The sequence below is a fragment of the Dendropsophus ebraccatus genome, chromosome 1 (assembly GCF_027789765.1).
Source record: "Dendropsophus ebraccatus isolate aDenEbr1 chromosome 1, aDenEbr1.pat, whole genome shotgun sequence".
Classification (NCBI taxonomy): domain Eukaryota; kingdom Metazoa; phylum Chordata; class Amphibia; order Anura; family Hylidae; genus Dendropsophus; species Dendropsophus ebraccatus.
In genome coordinates, this window is record NC_091454.1 from 179436310 (window position 1) to 179457015 (window position 20706).

General features: G+C 43.2%; 1 protein-coding gene across 1 annotated transcript in view; it reads left to right on the forward strand.

Annotated features, from left to right (window-relative positions):
• ARRDC4 (arrestin domain containing 4) overlaps positions 1 to 15356 on the forward strand; it is a 35959-nt gene extending 20603 nt beyond the window's left edge. The window contains exons 3-8 of the mRNA XM_069985040.1: positions 4309 to 4456; positions 6620 to 6722; positions 8337 to 8593; positions 8764 to 8926; positions 10693 to 10847; positions 14653 to 15356. Coding sequence (XP_069841141.1) covers positions 4309 to 4456; positions 6620 to 6722; positions 8337 to 8593; positions 8764 to 8926; positions 10693 to 10847; positions 14653 to 14718 — 892 coding nt within the window. The 3' untranslated portion in view covers positions 14719 to 15356. The remainder of the gene's footprint in view (positions 1 to 4308; positions 4457 to 6619; positions 6723 to 8336; positions 8594 to 8763; positions 8927 to 10692; positions 10848 to 14652) is intronic.
• Positions 15357 to 20706: the final 5350 nt, after the last annotated feature.

Genomic DNA, 20706 nt, shown 5'->3' on the forward strand with positions numbered 1-20706 from the left:
AAAAGCCAAATGTAGCACCCATGCATGTGATTTTTATTCAGTAACAATATGATGGTATGAATTCATTAGGCAGTGGTAATATTAAAGGGGTAGTGCGGCGGTAAAGAATTATTCACAGAATAACACACATTACAAAGTTATACAACTTTGTAATGTATGTTATGTCTGTGAATGGCCCCCTTCCCCGTGTCCCACCACCCCCACCCGTGTACCCGGAAGTGTGGTGCGCTATACATACCTGTCACGTGCCGACTCGTCTCCGATCTTCAGTCAGCGACGACGCCTTCGGACGGCCGGGCCGAATCCCTCCGACCGTCCTGGGTGTCGGCCGCCCTCATTAGCGTCATCAGATGCTCAGCCGCGATTGGCTGAGCACAGTTATGCTCAGCCAATCGCGGCTGAGCAGCCGATGATGCGGCAGAGGGCAGTCGGCACTCAGGACGGTCGGAGGGATTCAGCCCGGCCGTCCGAAGACGACATCGCTGGCTGAAGATCGGAGACGAGTCGGCACGTGACAGGTATGTATAGCGCACCACACTTCGTGTACACGGGTGGGGGTGGTGGGACACAGGGAAGGGGGCCATTCAAAGACATAACATACATTACAAAGTTGTATAACTTTGTAATGTGTGTTATTCTGTGAATAATTCTTTACCGCCGCACTACCCCTTTAAGGCCAGGAAACTTCCAGCAGATGTAGTTAGTAAATTTACAATAACTGATTTTAAGCCTGCCTGGGATAAACTTATATCTATCCTAAGATATTAAGAGGGGGAATACTAAAACGGTAGACTAGATGGACCAGGTGGTCTTTTTCTGATGACAATCTTCTATGTTTCTCTTCTCCTCCCCCTGCAATATGGCACATACTGGCATACTCCATGTGCAGTTTTCTCCTACATGGAGGCAGCCCACTTCTATCTACCCCTCTCATCTCTCTAGGCTGTGATGCCTCCTCGGTTCTTTCTTCTCAATGAGTCATCGCAGTGTGCTGCGTGACATCTACAGTGGGAGGATGCAGCTGCATAATGTGACCATAGCAAGAGGATGCAGCTGCAGGATCCCTCAGTAGTACTGAACAGATTTTCAGATTTGTGATCTAGTTCATCCAAATACTTTAGTGTTGCTAAAACCCAGCTATGTAACCCGTTAGCGGAAAAAGTATGTGAAACTTTGCTTTCAGTATCTGTTATAACCCACATATACAGCCATTTCTTCTTTAACCATTCTTTGGTAGAGCAACTTGCTTCCATGCATATGGTCCTTGTCTTGCTGAATGACCTTTTTCAGATTCAGCCCACAGATGTCCAGGCATTTTCCTTTAGAATTTGCGGGTATAATTCAAAATTCATTGTTCTATGATGGCAACAAATGGGAAACAATATTCGTTTTGGAAAGTAGCCACTTTCTCCTTATAACCCTGCCATACACACCATTATTGTTCAGTGTATTCCTGCTGATGGACTCATGGACATTAACATTAATGTTATAAAGTCATTTAGCTCCTTAGAGGTTACCTTGGATTTCTTTGCGTCCTTGCAGACTATAATTTACCTTGCTTTTGGCACAATTCCTATTGATCAACCACTCCTGGGGAGGTCAACCAACATCAATATCACATGGCTGTGAATGGGGGGAATCATGGTGCATATGTGAAAATTCACCTTAAAGGATCACATACTTTTGCCACAGAAGGATAATTTTTCTTAATAAGTAAATGAAAAAAATCAGTCCACATTTTTTGACTTTTTGATTTATCTCAATCTACTTTTCTAATTCTAGAGGGGTACAAAGACTTCCACACACCTAAAGTTCAGCCCTTTTTAACTAAGCAAACATAAGCTGCAATTCCAGACACAGTCTATAGGCAAAAGTGGCATTCAAGTGGCTTCTTAATAAAATTAAAGTTAATTGAAAAAAATATGAATTATGAATATTTAAAATAAAATTATTGGATACTTACGGGCATGGGGGAAGGAAACAACTTTTTTTTGTTTTTTTTGTTAGTCTTCCACCTCCAATTCAGACTTGCCAGTAAATCTGGTGTCTTTTTGAGGGGGGCGGGGGTATGGTGGTATTGGTCAGGTCAGGTATGGCGGTGTTATCCAGTCACAGTATGGTTGTATTGGTCAGGTTTGGTGTGGCGGTGTTATCCAGTCACAGTATGGCGGTATTGTTCAGGTCTGATGTGGCAGTGTTATCCAGTCACAGTATGGCAGTATTGGTCAGGTCTGGGGTGGTGGTGTTAAATGTGATACCTTGAGCTATTCCCTACCAATCTACCAATCTTGTGATGAGAATTCCCTCAGACAATATGCAGACTGCTTTAACAATCAATTCAATGTGGAAATTTGTTTGTTTTAAGCAGTTACAAAAAAAAAAAAATGTGATTCAGACAATGTTCCTGCATGTAGAGAAATGCATGTGGCCGAAACCATTTTCCTATTTCTTCCCCAGTAGTCCTGTGCTGTTACCAGGATTATTGGCCATGCGCCTATTGGTTACCGCATGAGTCTCTTGTTTCGGCTGCATGTGGTGATTTACAGTAAGTAAGACTGATCAGATATCAATATGATGTTCAGAAACTAGAAAATCCTGATGCTAATTGGTGAGTGAAGATGGGGGGTCTGCAGGTGTAGAGCCTAGAGCAGCAGCAGCTGTTAATATGGCCCTGGCTGCAGGGGATAAGTGTAGGCTTGTGATGGTAATGGGTGGGGGGTCCTTACTACTAATGGAACAGCAGTGAGTGTCAACCCACCAATCCTTTCACAACAAAGGAGTTGGGGGCCCCAATCTCACATTTATTCCATATCCTATGGATCTGGGCTAAGTTAATTTAATTTAAAAGATAAGTCCCGAAATAAAGTCAGGCAGAGGGTGCAGGAACTTAATAAACAAAGTATACTTACCAGTCTTTGTGCCTCCATAATGCCACTCCTGGGTCTCCCTAACGGCTACCCCAATCACTGATTGGCTGAGTGGGCAATTGATCAGCCAAGTACGTGACATTGCAGCTGGATGAGCTGCAGGAGGCCGGTGGTTGTCAATGAGACAGGATAAGCGATATGGGACATGAGGATAGGTAATACTTATTTAATACTTATGTTCATGCCCCGCCCCCTGCCATCCTGACTTTTTTTTTTATTTCATGGAACTTCTTCTTTAAGTCACAACACCCTTGTAATTTAAAATTGAATAAAACCTAAAGTTTGTTACTGAAAAGTAGGATGTATAAAATGACTTTTGATAATATTTTCACACATGTAAAGTTTCTGGCGGATTGCAAAACTGAGGATAAATCAGAAAGAACAGTAAAAAACACTGGAAAGGCAGAAGGGTTGCAGGGATTATTCTAAACTGTCAGTCATCCCATTGCCGTTAGGGTATGTGCACACTACGGAATTTCCGTGGAGACTTCAAGCAGAGGCCACCTAGCGAAATCCGCTTGAAGTTCAGCTCATTCCATAGACTCAGTGATATTTGGCGTCAAATTCAGCTGTCAATTCTTGTCAATTCTTTTGGCGGACGAAGACTGACATGTCAATTCTTTGGGCGAACAGAGGGATCCACCAGCAAATATCGAGTCTATGGGATGGGCAAAAATTAAAGCGGAGGCCACTTGGCGGATTCCGCTGAAATTCCAAAGTGTGCACATACCCTAACAATGCAAAGGAAATGTACGACATTATTAAGTAAATAAGTATTTTCATACCTCCCCCCCCCCCACCCATTCTATTCCTCATACTGCCATCTGGTTCCTGAGATCTCTTCCGTTTGGTAAATATTCAAATGTGCTAGTTTGGTGCAATGGAGGCATGCCCAGCACCCCAGTGCACAGATATCTCCTCCCCTCGGTGACACCGCCTGCAGAATGAAGTCTTGCCCTGGCCTGGTGAGTCACCGAACGGAGGGATATCGGTGCAGCGTTATGAGGTATAAATGGCACAGCTAGAATCTGCACAGCAACACCAATCAGATGGTATGAAAATCTTTATTTACTAAATCTTGTGGTTCATTCGCTTTAAGGGCCAGTTCACATTCAGCGGAATTCTGCAGCGCAAATCCCGCCTGCCTCAGTGCCAAACCATGTCCCCCATGGGAGGTCCGTGGAAAGCGGAGGAGCGCAAGCCCTCCCATAGACACGGTTTGACACTGTGGCAGGCGGGATTCCGCAGCGGAGAGCTCCATCGAATTTGCTCAGTGTGAACTGGCCCTAATGATAACAACAGACAACAATTGCACATAAAACGTAGATCATCTAGTTTTATTGTCCCTTTACTAACCTGTTCCTGTTTTTATTATTTCTAGACCACTGGTCACCTCTTTTACTGGCAGATATGGCAGGGTGCAGTATCGCCTCACTGCAGCTTTGGAAAGACCACTAGTGCCTCCTTACAATGTCCACCGGGAGCTCCGAATCACCAGTCGTATTGATGTCAACGCTGCACCGCTGCTTGTAAGAATCCTTTTAACAAGAAAGTTGCTTTTTCTTTTTTCTTCCACACCTTCCTCCTCTCCAGATGACACCATTTTATTTGTTTACCTTCCAGTAGCAAGTACTTCTATCTGTCTGCAGTTGGTATCTGCACTGGTAATGTATGCAGGTGTGCCAATTTGTTTTATTAGCTCTACATCACGCAGTCCCATTTACTGCAGAGCCTGCATTTGTGAGGCTCGCTGTCCTAAACGTGAATAATGACAGCTGCAGAAGACATAATTATGGGAGACTTATTATTAATCATTGCAGGTCTGCTATCTAACGCAGACCATTATATGTCACGTATCCATCCATTTTTCATGCCATTTTCTACCACTAAGTAAGTGTATGCAGCTGCTGGCGGAATCCTTTCAGCTATCATGCCCTAATGGCAAATTGGATCACATTAAAGCATTGAACTCCATAATGACTGCAAATACATAGTATGGCAGGGAGGATCAGAGCTTGAGTAACAACACAGTGGCGAGATGTGGAGCTAATGAGCTTTATTCTTTTATCTGCACCCATTTTATCAAAATAATATACAATTATACCTTGCACTTTCATGACAGCTATACAGGAGCCTAATGGTTCGGTATTTAAATATGAATGATATCATCACAGGAAAATACTCTGGCAGTTGAAGCCGATTTTAAACAACACCAATTTGACATAAAATATTAAAAAAAAAAAATCTGATTTTTTTTTTCCCTGGAAAGGAACATATAAAAGAGACTTGTATAAGTTTACAAACTCCAAGACTTTTAGTCGTTGCACGGTGCCGTTCAAAAGTATTTACCCCCATGGACTTTCAATTAGCCTTAGGAACCAATACTAGTAGCTCTGCTCTGCCATGGGTTGTGTCTGGTATAGCAGATCCTATGCAAAATGGAGTGGGCATGAGCAGCATCAATCGCTGAAGAGGCTGCAGCATTTGTGTGCGGCCCCTTTATAACAGCTAATCGGAGGATAGGCATCAGTTTTACAAAGATGCATAAGCCTCTTGCATTGAGATAATGCAACACTGCAAAGAGAGTTTAGGAATGGTTTGGGGAACATGACAAAGAGTTGAAGGTGCTGAATTGGCCTCCAAATTCCTGAGATCTTAAAGGGCAAAGATTAGTGATGAGCGAATACTGTTCGATCGAATAGATATTAGATGGAATAGTAAGGTATTCGATCTAGCGAATATTATCGAATAGTTCGCCAAATATTCGATAAACGTTCAAATCCCACAGCTTCCGGTTGTTACCTCCAAGTGGTCGATTAGATGTTTTTCAATAATCGAATATTTGTTCCCATTGACTATAATGGGATTGAATATTCGGGAGATATTCATACGAATATTAAATATTCGAATATTTCACTATTCGCTCATCACTAGCAAAGATATATATGTGTGTGTGTATGAATATAAATATTTCAAAAAATCGGCAGCACTCGTAGATGCTATACTTTGCTATGCTATGCTATTTCCGTGGTTTTATTATCCCATGTGCAAAAAAGACAAGCTTGTCTTTTTGCACATGGGACAATAAAGCCATGGAATTGAAGTAATAGTATCTGCGAGTGCTGCAGATTTTTTGAATTTTGTATACAGTTCACACCTTGGCTCACAAACGACCAATTTTTTTTTTTTTATATATACTCTCACCCTGCACTACACTGCTTAAAGGGAACATGGCCACCAAAATGCCACAGCAGTTTTAATGGTATGGATGATGGTTTATATACATACAGTATTAGTATACTTGGTTTAGTTATGTAATGTGTTGGCGTAGCAGTTGTTTTCAGCAGATGATAACTACATCTGAATAGTGTTTTTCCTGTAGTGTATTGTGTTTTTACCAGAGCTTGTTCTTCAGCTTAATGTTATCCTGTTGAAAGCAAAAGGCTAAGCCATTAGCACTGCAGGTGATCAATGCTGTATAAACACTGTAAATTGTCACCATGTGATAGACATAATCTTGTGTTTGCCTTTTATATGATATGCCGGCTATGTTCCTATCTAGATAACCTATTTGCTATCTGGTAATTGCACCTTTTAATCACAGGAGATTTCCCTTAATGCGTCTCTGCTTTCACCATGCTTGTGTTGTATGTGTATTTCATCCAGGCATGAGAACTATTTTTATTTCCTAGGCACCTGTTCAGCGATCTAAAGAGAAGATGGTTGGCTGCTGGCTCTGCACCTCCGGACCAATTTCTTTAAGTGCCAAAATTGGGAGAAAAGGTTATTGTAATGGTAAGTTTAATGTCTTATGTTGATATTGATATTTTTCTTACAATACATATGTTTATCTGACAGGCTTGCATTCACTTACCGTGGATTTGCCAACCACATCTGATTGAACTTTGTTCCCAGTATCTACTACCCTTTAAGTAAAGAAACATTTAAGAAACACTTCTGCATCTTAACTCCTTGAGATTATACAGTAGGTTTCCATCATGCCCCCCCCCCCCCTTTCCTTTCCTCCATTTTATACAGGTCAAGTTCTTTAAAGCGAATGTACCACTAGGTACATCGCTTTGTCTTTTTTACACTAACAGACTGGCAGGGGAAACCGATGACGCAGGTCAATTCTCGAGCACCAGGCTGCCTTGGAGCAGTGAGGGCAGGCCCGCTGCCACCCAGTGTGACGATCTCCCCTCCCTTCTGTGACATCAGTCTTCACTGATTCTTATGGAGCTGTTTCACAGAGAGGAGGGTTTTTTTTCACACTGGGGGCCGTCTGGGGTGGGCTGGTGCTTGAGAATTGACTGGCGTTGTGAACGCGAACCGGGCGGTGGTTCAAAAAAAGGATGACGCCACCGGCATCCCCGCATCAGCGCCGGTCTGTTAACGTAAAAGACAACGCAATATACCCAGTGGTAGATTAAAGCAGCGGTGGTGCTTGAGAATTGACCGGTGCCATGCACGCATGCATGCAGTTTAAAACAAGGACAGCATCACTGTTTCCCCCCGCCGGTCTGTTAGTGTAAAAAAAACCACAAAGCGATGTACCTAGTGGTACATTCACTTCTGTCCAGAGCAGGAGAGATTTTCTATGGGGATTTGCTACTGCTCTGTACAGTTCCTGACATGGACAGAGGTGGCAATAGAGAGCACCATGTCACACTGGAAAGAATTCACCACATCCTGCAGGGCATATGGCAGCTAAGTACTGAAAGACTTGACTTGTATAATTTTGTGTCACCAATTTAAAAAAAAAGAACTACAGGTAATGGCAAGTCCATAATATGATTTTGAAACTTTTAAAAATACTGAACTAAAGTAACTATTCAGATGGGCAGCCACCACCACCTTCGATATTATTATTTTTGTAATTCCACATACTAATACACATGAAAAAATTTGTATTACTCCCCCTTAACAGGTTTTGCATTTTCTTCCTATTTATGTGCAGTATTAATAGTACGTTTTGCCTCCTTCTAATCTTATGTCAGTTACACTTTCAGTTTCTTTACAGAATGCCATAAGGAAGAGAAATGTGTCCAATCTGTCCTGTGGACCATAATAAGTTTGCACCAAATTTATCAAAATGGCACATATGACATGACAATCCCTTCCATTTTCATTGACTCCTAAATGCATGTCTCCCCTGACGTACAGATAAATCTTCTTTATTGTGTCTACTACATGTACAGGCAGTGAAGTCACCAAATAACAAATCTAATTGACAGCTTTTAGTTTTGCTCTTTTTTAAAGGCATTTATCAGCATTGTGTTCTCTCTCTGCACGGAGGAGAGACTCTGGTGTGCCGCCATTAATAAATCTTTCCCTGTGTTTTGTCAATGTAGAAATATTTGTCATGGCTAGCCTACTAACAACTATCAGCCCTGTCTTTTCTCTTATTAGGGGAGGCTATACCGATCTATGCAGAAATTGAAAATGGGTCATCCCGGTTAGTGGTTCCCAAAGCTGCTATTTTCCAAATTCAAAGTTTCATTGTCCACGGAAAGATGAAAACGCACAGACAAATGCTGGCCAGGGTGCGCGGGAATCATATAGCATCTGGAAGCACTGAAACCTGGAATGGAAAGACGCTGAAAATACCTCCAGTACCACCCACAGTTGCAGACTGTCATATCATCCGTGTGGAGTATGTTCTAGCTGTACGTATATATTTGGCACTTTAGACCACTTTCAGTAGAGCTTTTACTGTCCATGTGTCATATTACATTTCTGGAGGTCCAAGCTGCAGAACACGCTGGGATCAGCTTACTAGTTTAGGACAATTCTAATAAAAAGGTCTGCTTCAATGAATACATGTTCTTTCTTGCAGGTCTACATACACATTCCTGGTGCAAAAAAATTAATGGTAGAACTACCTCTAGTTATCGGCACAGTCCCATTCAATGGATTCTTGTACAGGAATTCAAGTGCTGCCAGCCAGTTTACTGTAGATATGAGCTGGCTTGCATTAACACTGCCAGAGCAACCTGAAGGTAAGAAGTTTTACAAAGCACTAATGTATTGTCTTATACAAGATCTTAATATAAGAGGGGGTTATGTGGTGAAGGCCAAAACAAAAGAGCTGAAATTTTAATTCAACTGACAGCCATCTCTCCTTATTTCTCGAATGCTCAGATTGGCCAAGTATTCATGTGTTCCGAATAGAGAGAGAGAAGGGGTAAGGCACTGCCGCACTCCTCTGGCAGCACCTAATCTCGCCAAGAACCAAAAAGACTAAGCAATTAAAATCCAACATGCCCAGTCCTTCTTTGCTCTATGTCATCTGTCAAGGTGGACTTGACACGTTAATAGAGATGAGCGAACCGGGTTCGGGTTTGAGTCCATCAGAACCTAAATGATCGTCATTTGATTAGCGGTGGCTGCTGAACTTGGATAAAGCTCTAAGGTTGTCTGGAAAACATGGATACAGCCAATGACTATATCCATGTTTTCCACATAGCCTTAGGGCTTTATCCAACTTCAGCAGCCATCGCTAATCAAATGCCGAAAGTTCGGGTTCGGATGGACTCTAGCATGATCGAGGTTCGCTCATCTCTACAGGTTAAGTATGGGACTTAATATGTTCCTTCTGACTTGTTTCATTTACCGGGCTAAACCAGTATTTGGGGTTCTCCACAGCAACCGAAAGAGGGCTGTTTAATTAGTTATCCGCAGTCTGAGGGGGAGTGTAATGTCATAGAGAAAATAATAATAAACATATAATATGTACAATAGAAATACAGTGGTGCCTTGGATTCGTTCCGGAACCATGCTTGTAATCCAAATCCACTCTTAAACCAAAGCAAATTTTCCCATAAGAAATCATAGAAATGTAGACAATTGGTTTCACACCCCAAAAATACATATTTATTATTCTGAATACCATGTAAAACTAATGAAACAAACATTCCGAAACAGCAGAATCTGTGATATTATAAGTTACTGTAAAGTAATGGGGAGGATGGGAAACACAAGCGACAGAGACTGCAGGGAGCATGAAGGAATGAGCAGGACATGTGGGCACATACATGCAGCACTCTCTGTCCGGGGAGAGAGGGGTTACAGCTATGAAGAGATTACCTCCACAGTCCTGTCCCCTGATGTAAGCCCCAGCCTGAAGTGGATCTGCTATGATTTGGAAGGTGAGGGAGACTTCCTGGGTCAGATTACAGAGCTGTAGACTACCTTATGCAGACCATGCCCCTCTTAAACCAAGTCACAATTTTGAAAAACTGTTAGCTCTTAAACCAAAACGCTCTTAAACCAGTGTACCACTGTATGATAATTGTAGCTAATGATGTTTCTGTGAGCTGTATTCATTATTAATTAACCATACAATACACTTCATGATTAAACATAAGCACACGATAAACAAATATCAGCTCTTGGTCATACCGACCTGAGGTCATTGGACTTTTATAGATAAATAGCAATGATGAGTAAATGATGAGTGCGTAATATGTGATATTAACGGACAGGTAATAGATTATGGAGAAGGGTTGTTGATCTGGGGATTAGTTCTGATGATTAAATAAAACAAACAAAGAAACAAAAAAAACTTGCAGGCTATAAAACTCAACCTTCCTTCCAGAAGGTTCTTACAGTGTTGTTTGTGACTGCGGGTTACCCCTCTCTCCCTCATTGCACCGACTGGTTACAAAGCAAAGTCACAGCGTAACACATTTTATAGAATCAGATGTGTTTTGTAGTGTACCCTGTGAACGCACTAAACCTTTGTTTGTATGTTTCTTTTTAATAGCACCACCAAATTATGCTGATATTGTGTCAGAAGAAGACCTATCTTGGACAGCTCCAACAGCCACCAACCAAAGTGATTTAACTGAAGGAATTCACTTTCCATCATTTACTGTAATCCAGGAGTTTAGGTTTCAACCACCACCACTGTATTCGGAGGTAATGTTTACTATGCAAGAAGAAAAAGTGTGAAAATATGGAAATCTCTAGTTTTCGGATTAAATAAAAAGTTCACCATAGCAAATCCCATGCATAAGGTGTACCTGTAATGGCTAGCTCTCTCCCCTAATGTATAGGTCTGGCATGAAAAGATGCAGTTTCACCCTGTGGTACAGTTCCTGGGACAACCATGCATTGCCTAGTGTTTTATTTGCATGGGTCTGTTTCTAATTGACAAAACTCTCTGGGTAGCGTATAGTTGCCTCAGCAACCAGAATAGTACAGACTAGGGTCTCCCCATTCATTCCCGATTTAGAGATTGTACAGTTACTTAAAGGTCAACCACCAGGTACATTCACTTTAACATGACCCATGGATAGATTGGCGCCGGCACAGGGAAGCCAGTGCCACAGTCCATTTTTTGAACCGTGGCCCGTTTTTTGTGTATGGCGCCGTTTTATCCATGGGTATCGGGCTGGGGCTGAAGCACTGGAGGGGGGCCGGGCCGCCCCCAGTGGGAGGAACCCCCTGCCCCTCTATGACGCGGCTCCGTTAGAATCAATGGAACCGCGTCATAGAGGTGCGGGGATTCCCCCCATATTCGCTTTAAAACTAGCGTGAAATGTACAGGGAAAACTTATGGGTGGCATAATGGTTAAGAAATTGTTTGGTCACTTAAACTATATATGTCAGCTGTATTTCCAAACTGCTGACACTGATAGGACAAGGAGACACATGGTACATTTTTATACATTCAGCTGTGCTTCCAGAACATAGAAATAAAGCTTTTACTATTTACCAAACATTTGGTACAAAAAGGCTTTTCCAAGCTCGTAAATAGCTGTAAAGCTGGAATGCCTCTTCTCTCCCCCTCTTTGCTTGATTGACACCTGGAAGCTGACTCCCAAGCTGGGTCAGTGATGGGAAGGGGAGTAAGGAGGTGTTACAGCTTGCTGCATTTCAGGAGCTCAAAAAAGCCTTTTTGACTCTTTGTACTATAGAATAAACCAACAAAACACAACAATAACTGAACTCAGCAGTTTGGAATCTGAATTTCAGCTGATAGATGCAATTTAAAACAACCAGGATAATTAATAGTTAATATTTTTTTTCTTGGCTTTAAAAACAGACATGGCACAAAGTGCAGTCTATTGCCATGAGCTGTGCTACGTATTTACAAGGGTATTCTAAAATGAAGTTATCCTCTATCCTGAGGATAAGAAATAACAAGCTGGTTGGTGGGGTATAATTCCCGGAACCCCCACTCATATTTAGGGCCCTATTACTCAGAGTAATAATCTGCTGAATCAGGCTGATTCGGCAGATTATCGCTCCATGTAATAAAGACAACGATCTGCAGATGACAACAATCATGGATCATGTCTTTTGGTCCTGATCTAAAACCATCTGCCGCTGACCACACATTGCTTACATGTAATAGCAATGGTGACTGTATAAAGAAAATATTAAAGTGTGTATATATATACCTCTCCGCACTCCTCTGTGTTTTTCTGGCTTCTCCCTGCTCCCCACAACTGGCAGCGCAACTTCAGAGCTGGTCTTGCTGCTCAGCCAATCACTGGCTGGGACAGGACTGCTGCGGGCAGTGATTGGCTGAGCGGCTTGTCACTTCAGAGACCGGCTCTAAGGTTGCAGCAGTGGATGCAGGGAGAAGCCAGGAAGCAGGGGCGGAACTGCAGCCGTAGCGGCTGCTACGGGGCCCCGCCGCCTCGGGGGCCTGTGGCGCAGGCCCCCGGAGCTCACATAGCCTGCAGCACCCGGCGGCCGAGCAGGCCTCCCGGGTGCTGCAGCTGTTTGAGGTGTCCCGGGGATTCCCTGGCAGCACAGGTGACGGGCTCAGCGTCCGCCAGGGCAAGTACTTCCGGGGCAGGGAGCATCTCTAACAAGAGCTCCTGTGCCGTGCCGGAAGTATAGGCTGGGGGCGGACACTGAGCTCACTGGTAACTGTGCTGCTGGATGGCAATCTCGCACGTCCCGTCCTATCCCCGGCAGCACAGTTACCAGTGAGCTCAGCGTCCGCCCCCAGCCTGTACTTCTGGCACGGCACAGGAGCGCTTGTTAGAGATGCTCCCTGCCCCGGAAGTACTTGCCCTGGCGGACACTGAGCCACTCTGATCCCGTCATCTGTGCCCGGGAGAAGACAGCCGACGGTGGAGTTAGGTGAGTTGTGTTTTTTTTATCTGCTTTGCAAAGGGGGATATACAGGGGGGCATCTATGGGGGATATACAGGGGGAGCATCTATGGGGGATATACAGGGGGACCATGGACCAAGGGGGATGGACAACACGGGGTAATTTATAAGGGGCCAACACAGGTGGCATCAGTAAGGGGGAATACACATAGGGGCATATACTATAAGGGGGTCACGTAGTGTCAGGGCTATCCACTAAACGAGGCTGTAAAGGGGCCAATACAGATGTGCAGTGTGTATAGAGATGAGGATGGTGACAGAGCGAGGAGCCTAATATGTTTCTCTGGCAGATTCTGTGGATTTGTGGCTCGGAGAAGTTCTCATAACGGCCCAGGGGAGATGGAGAAGATGAAAATGAAAAGGAAAGAACTCCGATCAGAGAAGACGTCCCATGTGAGTCACTTAATATAACTGCACTTTAATGTATATGGTGTACAAAACCTGTGTAGAGCTGAGTGGGCTGATGGCATAGTGGTCGATTGAGGGAGGAGGGGGGGGGGCCCAATCAAAAGTTTGCTATGGGGCCCAGCCATTTCTAGTTACGCCCCTGCCAGGAAGACACAGAGGAGCACGGAGAGGTATGTATATACTTTAATATTTTACACCTTTTAAAGCAAGAACTGCATGGATAGCTATATAATATAGCCCTTAATGCACGATTATTAAGCTGTGTAATAGGCTCAAGAATCGAGCACCAATCTCACATTGCATTACTAATGGGCCTGTGTAATAGAACCCTTAGATTAGGACAAGAATCTGTCTTGGTCATATGATGGTTTATTGCATTACAGATAGCGAGCTCTGTCTTCTAACAACCCATACACCCATGCAATAAACAGATTATCACCTAGACCTTTAGGGCCCTATTCCACAGCATTGATAATTGGCCGGATCGGCCCCATTTGGCCCGATTCGGCCGATTATCGTTCGGTGAAATAGAGAGAACGATCAGCCGATCGGCTCATCGTTCATTTAGGGCCAGACCTAAAATCATCGTTCCCCCACCGTGCATCGCTACGGTTGAATAGTGGTGCGTGGCGGGCGACCGACGATTTGAGAAGAAACAGCAGCATCATCATCATCATCATACATTACCTGGCTGCAGGGCTTCTTCTCTGCGCTGTCTTCATCCCTGGGTCCCGCGCGCTCTATCTTCTGAATGGCCGGTCAGCTGACGGAGCGCTCAGCTGTCAGCTGACTGGCCATTCAGAAGATAGAGCGCGGGGGACCCGGGAGGAGACAGAGCGGAGGACAAGCCCTGCAGCCAGGTAATATATGATGCTGCAAGGGCTGCAAGGACATCGGTAACGATGTCCTTGCAGCCCTCGCTCAACGATCATCAGGCCGTGGAATAGGCCCAGTAAACGAGCGGCGATCTAGCAGATCGCCGCTCGTTTACATCGTTGATCGGGCCCTCCTCGGCCCGTGGAATAGGACCCTTACTCTGAGCTCTTGCAAACCAGGAGGAACTGACACAGAACCTATATTAGATAACTGTGTAACCAAGTTTCCCTTTTAATTGTGACTAGTTTCTTTATAGCATGCATGGAAATCTAATCTGAATAATTACATCTTATATTTTGTCTACACAGTTCGATCCCCATCCCATCAACCCCACAGCAGAACAGAGGACTGCCTCATTCATTCTGGAGGAGTGAAGCCATACTTTACTATAAATTCTGGAATATTAACAAAGCGTTAACATTTAATTTGATGCATCGTCCCAATCAAAAGGGAGGGGGGATATTATTTTCATAGTTTGCATGAATTTGATGTTCCCTCATAAATTGTCAAAATTGCAAAAAGTGAAGCACAGTGGGTAGGGGCTTCATAAATCCTGCTGGTAGCCCAAGTGATATACAGGTAGCAATGGAAAAGGTGCTGTGTATTATATAATAGCAGGTGCTGCACATATCAGGGAAAATATTGCATAAGGCATCTGATCTTCTATAAGGGAAATATCACTTCAGTGTTTTTTGTTTTGCTTTCCTTTTTGTAGATTCTGTGGATAATGTATATTTTAGCTGTTGTCAAAAATTTAAAGTGAAGTTTCACCTTTGATAAGCACGGTCTATATAGTCAACAAAATGTAGCATAAATGCACTGTGGGACTGAATGGCTCATGAACACCTTAATAGCCCCCAATGCATGAATACCCAATGCAAGTAATAGAAATATGTGGACGTGTTAATGTTAGCAGGCAGCAGATATCCATATACTGGCCTGTCCTGTGTATATAAACAAGCCATGAGTAAACTAATACCTTATTAGGACATGTCACCACTACTAACAAAAACATTTTTTTGAAGTGTTAGTTTTCAATTTTCTAAGATTGATTCTACACCTACTGACTAAAGAGCCATTGCTACATTAGTATAGTAAGGAGAACTTCACTTCGATTTCCCAGTATACATTGTCATGCAACCAAAGATTCTTATTATTTGTTATGGTATAATACACTGGGGAAATCCCATTAAAGATCATTGATCTCAGATCATCTCTGACTTCCACAATGAAAAGGTTACTTTCTAGTAATGTGAATGACCTTTTACTTAGTATATTATTTTAGATTTCCATTTACAGGCAGGCGGGCGGCGCTACATGACAATTTTCTGGCGGCACAACCAAGAACCACCTTGTTGTATTACTCAATACAAGTCAATGGGAGCATTCACCCCTAGAGTAACCCCTAGAGTTTTTTGAATTCACAATAGGTTTGCTTTTTTCCCCCTATTTTCTGTATGATATCAATCTATGATGCTTTCATCCTTCTGGTTTGGTCAAGGGTCTTACACCTGAGTATTTAGTTCCTAAAGCGATTTGGCTAGTAGCTATGTACAATGTTAATCAGTATATTACTTATTGCTGCTTTGGTGGACAGAGTCCATCCACAAGAGTAGCCAAGCTGGAGCTTTGTGACCTCAGATATATTATGTGCCTCATGTCTGCAACTTTTCTATCAAGGAACCAATATAATGTTTATGCCAGACATCTGTCATCATGCTTTCTTCGTGTCTGCTCAATGTCAGTGCTAAATAAGAGTTTGTCTTCTTCCTGTGTATTCATGGGATATTACAGTCAGTAGACATATAGGGGGAGATTAATGAAAGGGTGAAAATATACACCTGGTGTAAACTGCCCACAGCAACCAATCACATCTCAGCTTTCAGCTCTGATAACATATAAAAGGAGCTGTGATTGGTTCCTGTGGGCAGTTTACACCAGGTGTATATTTACACCCTTTCATAAATCTCCCCCATAGTATTTCCTAAAAGGCCCTATTCCGTACATGGCCGATTACTGTCTGTTTCAGACGATAATTGTTTGGTGTAATAGGACATGTTAAAAACCAAGACCAGCAGGTATGCACAATGTCAGCCGATTGTTGTCTTTCGACTTGATGAAAAGCAACGATCATGTCAACGACAGTCGGCTGCTTGTGGCTCCAGGCAACAGGAGCGGCGGCAGCAGACCGCTGCTGACTTCAATGGACAGCCTCTACTATTGTTCCCCCCCACACTGTCTGTGCAGCGAGCAGGGAACGAGGAGGAAGCAAGCGCTGACCTGACAGGTTGGCAAACGCCACCCCTTCATTAATGTGCCATGTAATACAGCCTTAATTTAATAGAAATGGGATGAATAATATAGAAGGTGTTGACATATGAATAAAGGTATTGGTGTGTAAGTTTAAAGCGTCTCTGTACCCACAATTCCTTCCCCCCCCCCCCCCCCCCCCCCCCCCCCCCCGACTGCTTGTACAGTCAGCTGCTTTTTATCCAAGATCTGTCCTGGGGTCCCTTCAGCAGGTGATGCAGTTATTTCCTAAAAAGCAACATTTAAACTTGCAGCCCTGTGTCAAGTTGGTGTGGCCTAAAGTACCCGTGCCCAAGGCCTGCACTGCCTCTACATCCCCTTCACCACTAGGAACGCCCCTGAGTAGGATTTCTCCTATTCATCACTTGTCTGAACACTGCACATGTACCTAAATTGACAACTCCTACGAAAATTTTTTTTAGCTTATTTAACACACATTACAAAGTTATATAACTTTGTAATGTGGTTAAATACCTGGTCTGGCCCCCTTCCCCCACTTTCGGACCCCCGACTCCCCCGCCCGGAAGTTAAAGAATATATACATTACCTATTACGATCGTCACGGTCCTCTTCTCCCGGGCGGCATCTGGTGACGACGACGTCAGAGCCGGGGGGCGGTCCGGGTCTTCTTCCTCCTCGGAGTCTTCAGAGAGAGTGAATGGGACGGAAAAGGCTGCTGGTGCACATGCGCACCAGCAGCCTTTTCATTGGCTGGAGCGCATCACATGGCTTTTAGCTTGCTCAGCCCTGATTGACTGAGGTTGCTGGAAGCCATGTGATGCGCTCCAGCCAATGAAAAGGCTGCCGGTGCGCAAGCGCTTTGGCAGCCTTTTCCATCCCCAGGACCCGGAAGTCAGAGACATCGCTGGACGGCGGAACGGCGGTGACGGTGAGGCGGACGGCGGGCGAATGGAGTGGCGATCGTCACCGGAGGGATGGTGAGTATGGTGTCTGTGTGTGTCTGTGTTTTTTTTTTGGGGGGGGGGGTCCCACGGGAGTTGTCCTTTAACAATCAGTTTTAAGTGGTGATTAGGAGAAATCCTGCCCAGGGGCATTTCTAATGGTGAAGACAGTGGGGAGGAGGAGGGACAGAGGGGCCCAGGGCACAAACACTGTGGGCCAGGCCAATTTGACACAGGGCTGCAAGTTTAAAAGTTGTTTTTAAGGACAAAAACTGCATCACTTGCCGAATGGACCCCAGGACAGATCTTGGATTACAAGCAGCTATCTGACACTAAAAGCGGTTGGAGGGGGGGATTGTGGGTACAGAGTCACTTTAAGCTGCAGGTTTACAAACACAGCACAGTGTCTTACATGTGGGGAAACGCAGGATGACTTTGGATTGAACTAGATGGCGGAAGTAGATAAAATCAGAAATGCAAGTGAAAGCTGTGAAGGATTGTAACCAGGTCTGACCAAATATTTATGTGGCTGTATATACTCTTATATTATTGTGAGCCTTGTATTATGTAAAACTACTGACTAGTTTTAATGTTTTGCAGGATAAACCTGTAAAGCTGCTTTTTTATGTTAACACACTGTAACACACAGTATACACCTTATTAGTTTATTTTGTTTGCAGTATGGTTTTTTGTGCTTTGTTTTTGTTTTTAGTTTTCAGTTTTTGACTCTGGTTTCAATGTAGGGTTTGGAAAAAAAATATATACTACAAAACATTGCAATACTTGTAAAGCTATTGTCTGCTCCTTGGCATCAAAGTGATCTTCTGGTGATTGTTACTAATGCCTTAAATGTTTTAAATGATCTAAAAAAAAATCTTAACCAAATGTTTAGCACTTTAGTAGTTTTTTTTTTTTGTTATCTCAGGATAATATTTAGGTGCTTAAATGGGAATGCTATTTTGAGGTACATTCTCATTATTTTGACAACGTAATGTATATAAGATTGAATGAAATGTATCATATTTGAATTCAATAAGGATTAAGGAGGCTGTGCCATTGTGACAACTTATCACCTATCCAGGGGATAAGTATCTGATTGGTGGGGCTCAACAGCTGAACCCGCCCACTAATCACTAGAAATTCAAATGAACAGGTGCCCACTGAAGTGACGCCCCCTAGGGCAAGAGAAACTGTTTGTAGCAACTCCCCACTCTAGTAGACAGTGGACCAAATGCTAGAGACTTTTTTTTTCAGACAGGTGCCCTGTTTTTCAATCATTTTATGGGTGTTTTCTTCTTGGATTTTCATGTGGTTTGACATTAAAAGCTATGCCCCTTATTTTTTTTTTTTTTGCATTTTATATATAAAAAGTGTTATGGAAAAATAAATATGTCACCACCTATTACAATGATTGAAATTCTATTTTTGTGTGTGTTTTTTTTGAAAAGGGAAGAAAAGTGCATGTAGATCTTAAATAAACAGTGGTCTCACTGGTTGAAGTGTTCTTGTGGATGTGCATCACCCTTCCATGCACAAACAAAGAAGCACAATCCACAAAGTTTATGTAATGTGTGCTTAACCTTCTTTATGTGCACGCTACGGAATATGCGCAGAGACTTTATGCGCATTTTTCACTGTGCAGCGCCCTCTTGAAGTTCCACCCGTCTCATAGACTCAATGATATTCACTGGTAAATTCCGTCGTCCGCCCAAAGAATTGACATGAGGCCGTGCGGCAGAATCTGCTTGAAGTCCCCGAGTGTATTCCGTAGTGTGCACATACCCTTATGATTAATATCCACTCTCTGTATAAAGAATGAAATATATATAATTTTGTTATTACATGTGATAATCCCACTAATGTATACAGTATATATGTACTATATTTATAGAGGTCTAATATAAACCCAGTACATTATTGCAGAGGATTGTTTACTGTGACTTTTTAATTGTGTATTAAGTGCAATTATTTCGACTTTCTTTTACATGTAAAGTGTTCTGGTATGAACCAAAGCTGAGTGAAATTGTTTGCCATTTTTGGTCTATATGTTTTACTAACTAGGCTTAAAGGACAACTCCCATGAATTTTTTTTTTTCCAGTAATTGAAGCACATTACAAAGTTATATAACACTGTAATATACTTCAATCACCTGTCTGTCCTCCTTCCCTATATTTTCCCCCCTCAACCCCCCACCAGGAACTGTAAGAAACTCCTTCATACCTAATTACTGTCGTCACCAGGCTCCTCTATCAGCTCCTTCTAGTGACGATGAGTCATCAGCAGGAGGGCTGCTCTAGGTCCTGTTACACCAGCCTCCCCTTCCCCTGCCTGGTCAGGTGACTCAGCTTGCTCAGCTCCCATTGGCTGAGCAACTGTAAGCCATCTGACATTCTGCAACTCAATAATGACTCGTGACTGACTCCCGGCACATAACCAGCTACAGGACCCCCTCCCCCATACTCCCTCCTGCTGCCGAGTGGACTCAGTGAGTGAGTGAGTCATGTCACTTGCTTATCTTTCTCCTCACTCCCCGCATGTCAGCTACACAGACGTCTTATCTCTCCCCTGCTGCCCTGACCTAATTAGGGACGGCCATCCTGCAGAATGTACACTACAGTGAGGTGAAAGTATGTGTGTGCAGCTTCAGTGTGTGTATATAGCAGCCTGACTGAAGAGAGCGAGAGAGGGGGTCATGTTTAGTGCATGATGGGAATTGTAGTGAATGGAGGGGCAGGCACTTGCAGTGTCACAGCAGGGGGCTGGCTTGTCACAGCAGACAAAGTGCATCATGGGAAGCTGAAACCAGGAAGCAAGGAAGAAATGAAGAACAAGACTAGAAATCAGAAGGTACACAGAGGGTGGGAAATTCAAACAGTGACAGCTCAGGAGGGATGATAAGTATAAAAGCTATTTTTCTGATTGGTTTTTGGATTTTTTCCTTAGCGCAGTGTTGTCCTTTAAAGTTACTTCAAGCAGCTGATTTAAAGTGTAACTATCATTTTTCTGAAAACAATAAATATCTATAGTACAAGCGATTTTAAGAAACTCTTTAATAGGTTTTATTTACCAAGAGTGCTTCCTTCTGTACTGAAAAGGCAGTTTTTCTAGCTCGTCCCTTACTTCAGAAGAAGGATTTCTGTGTCCATTAT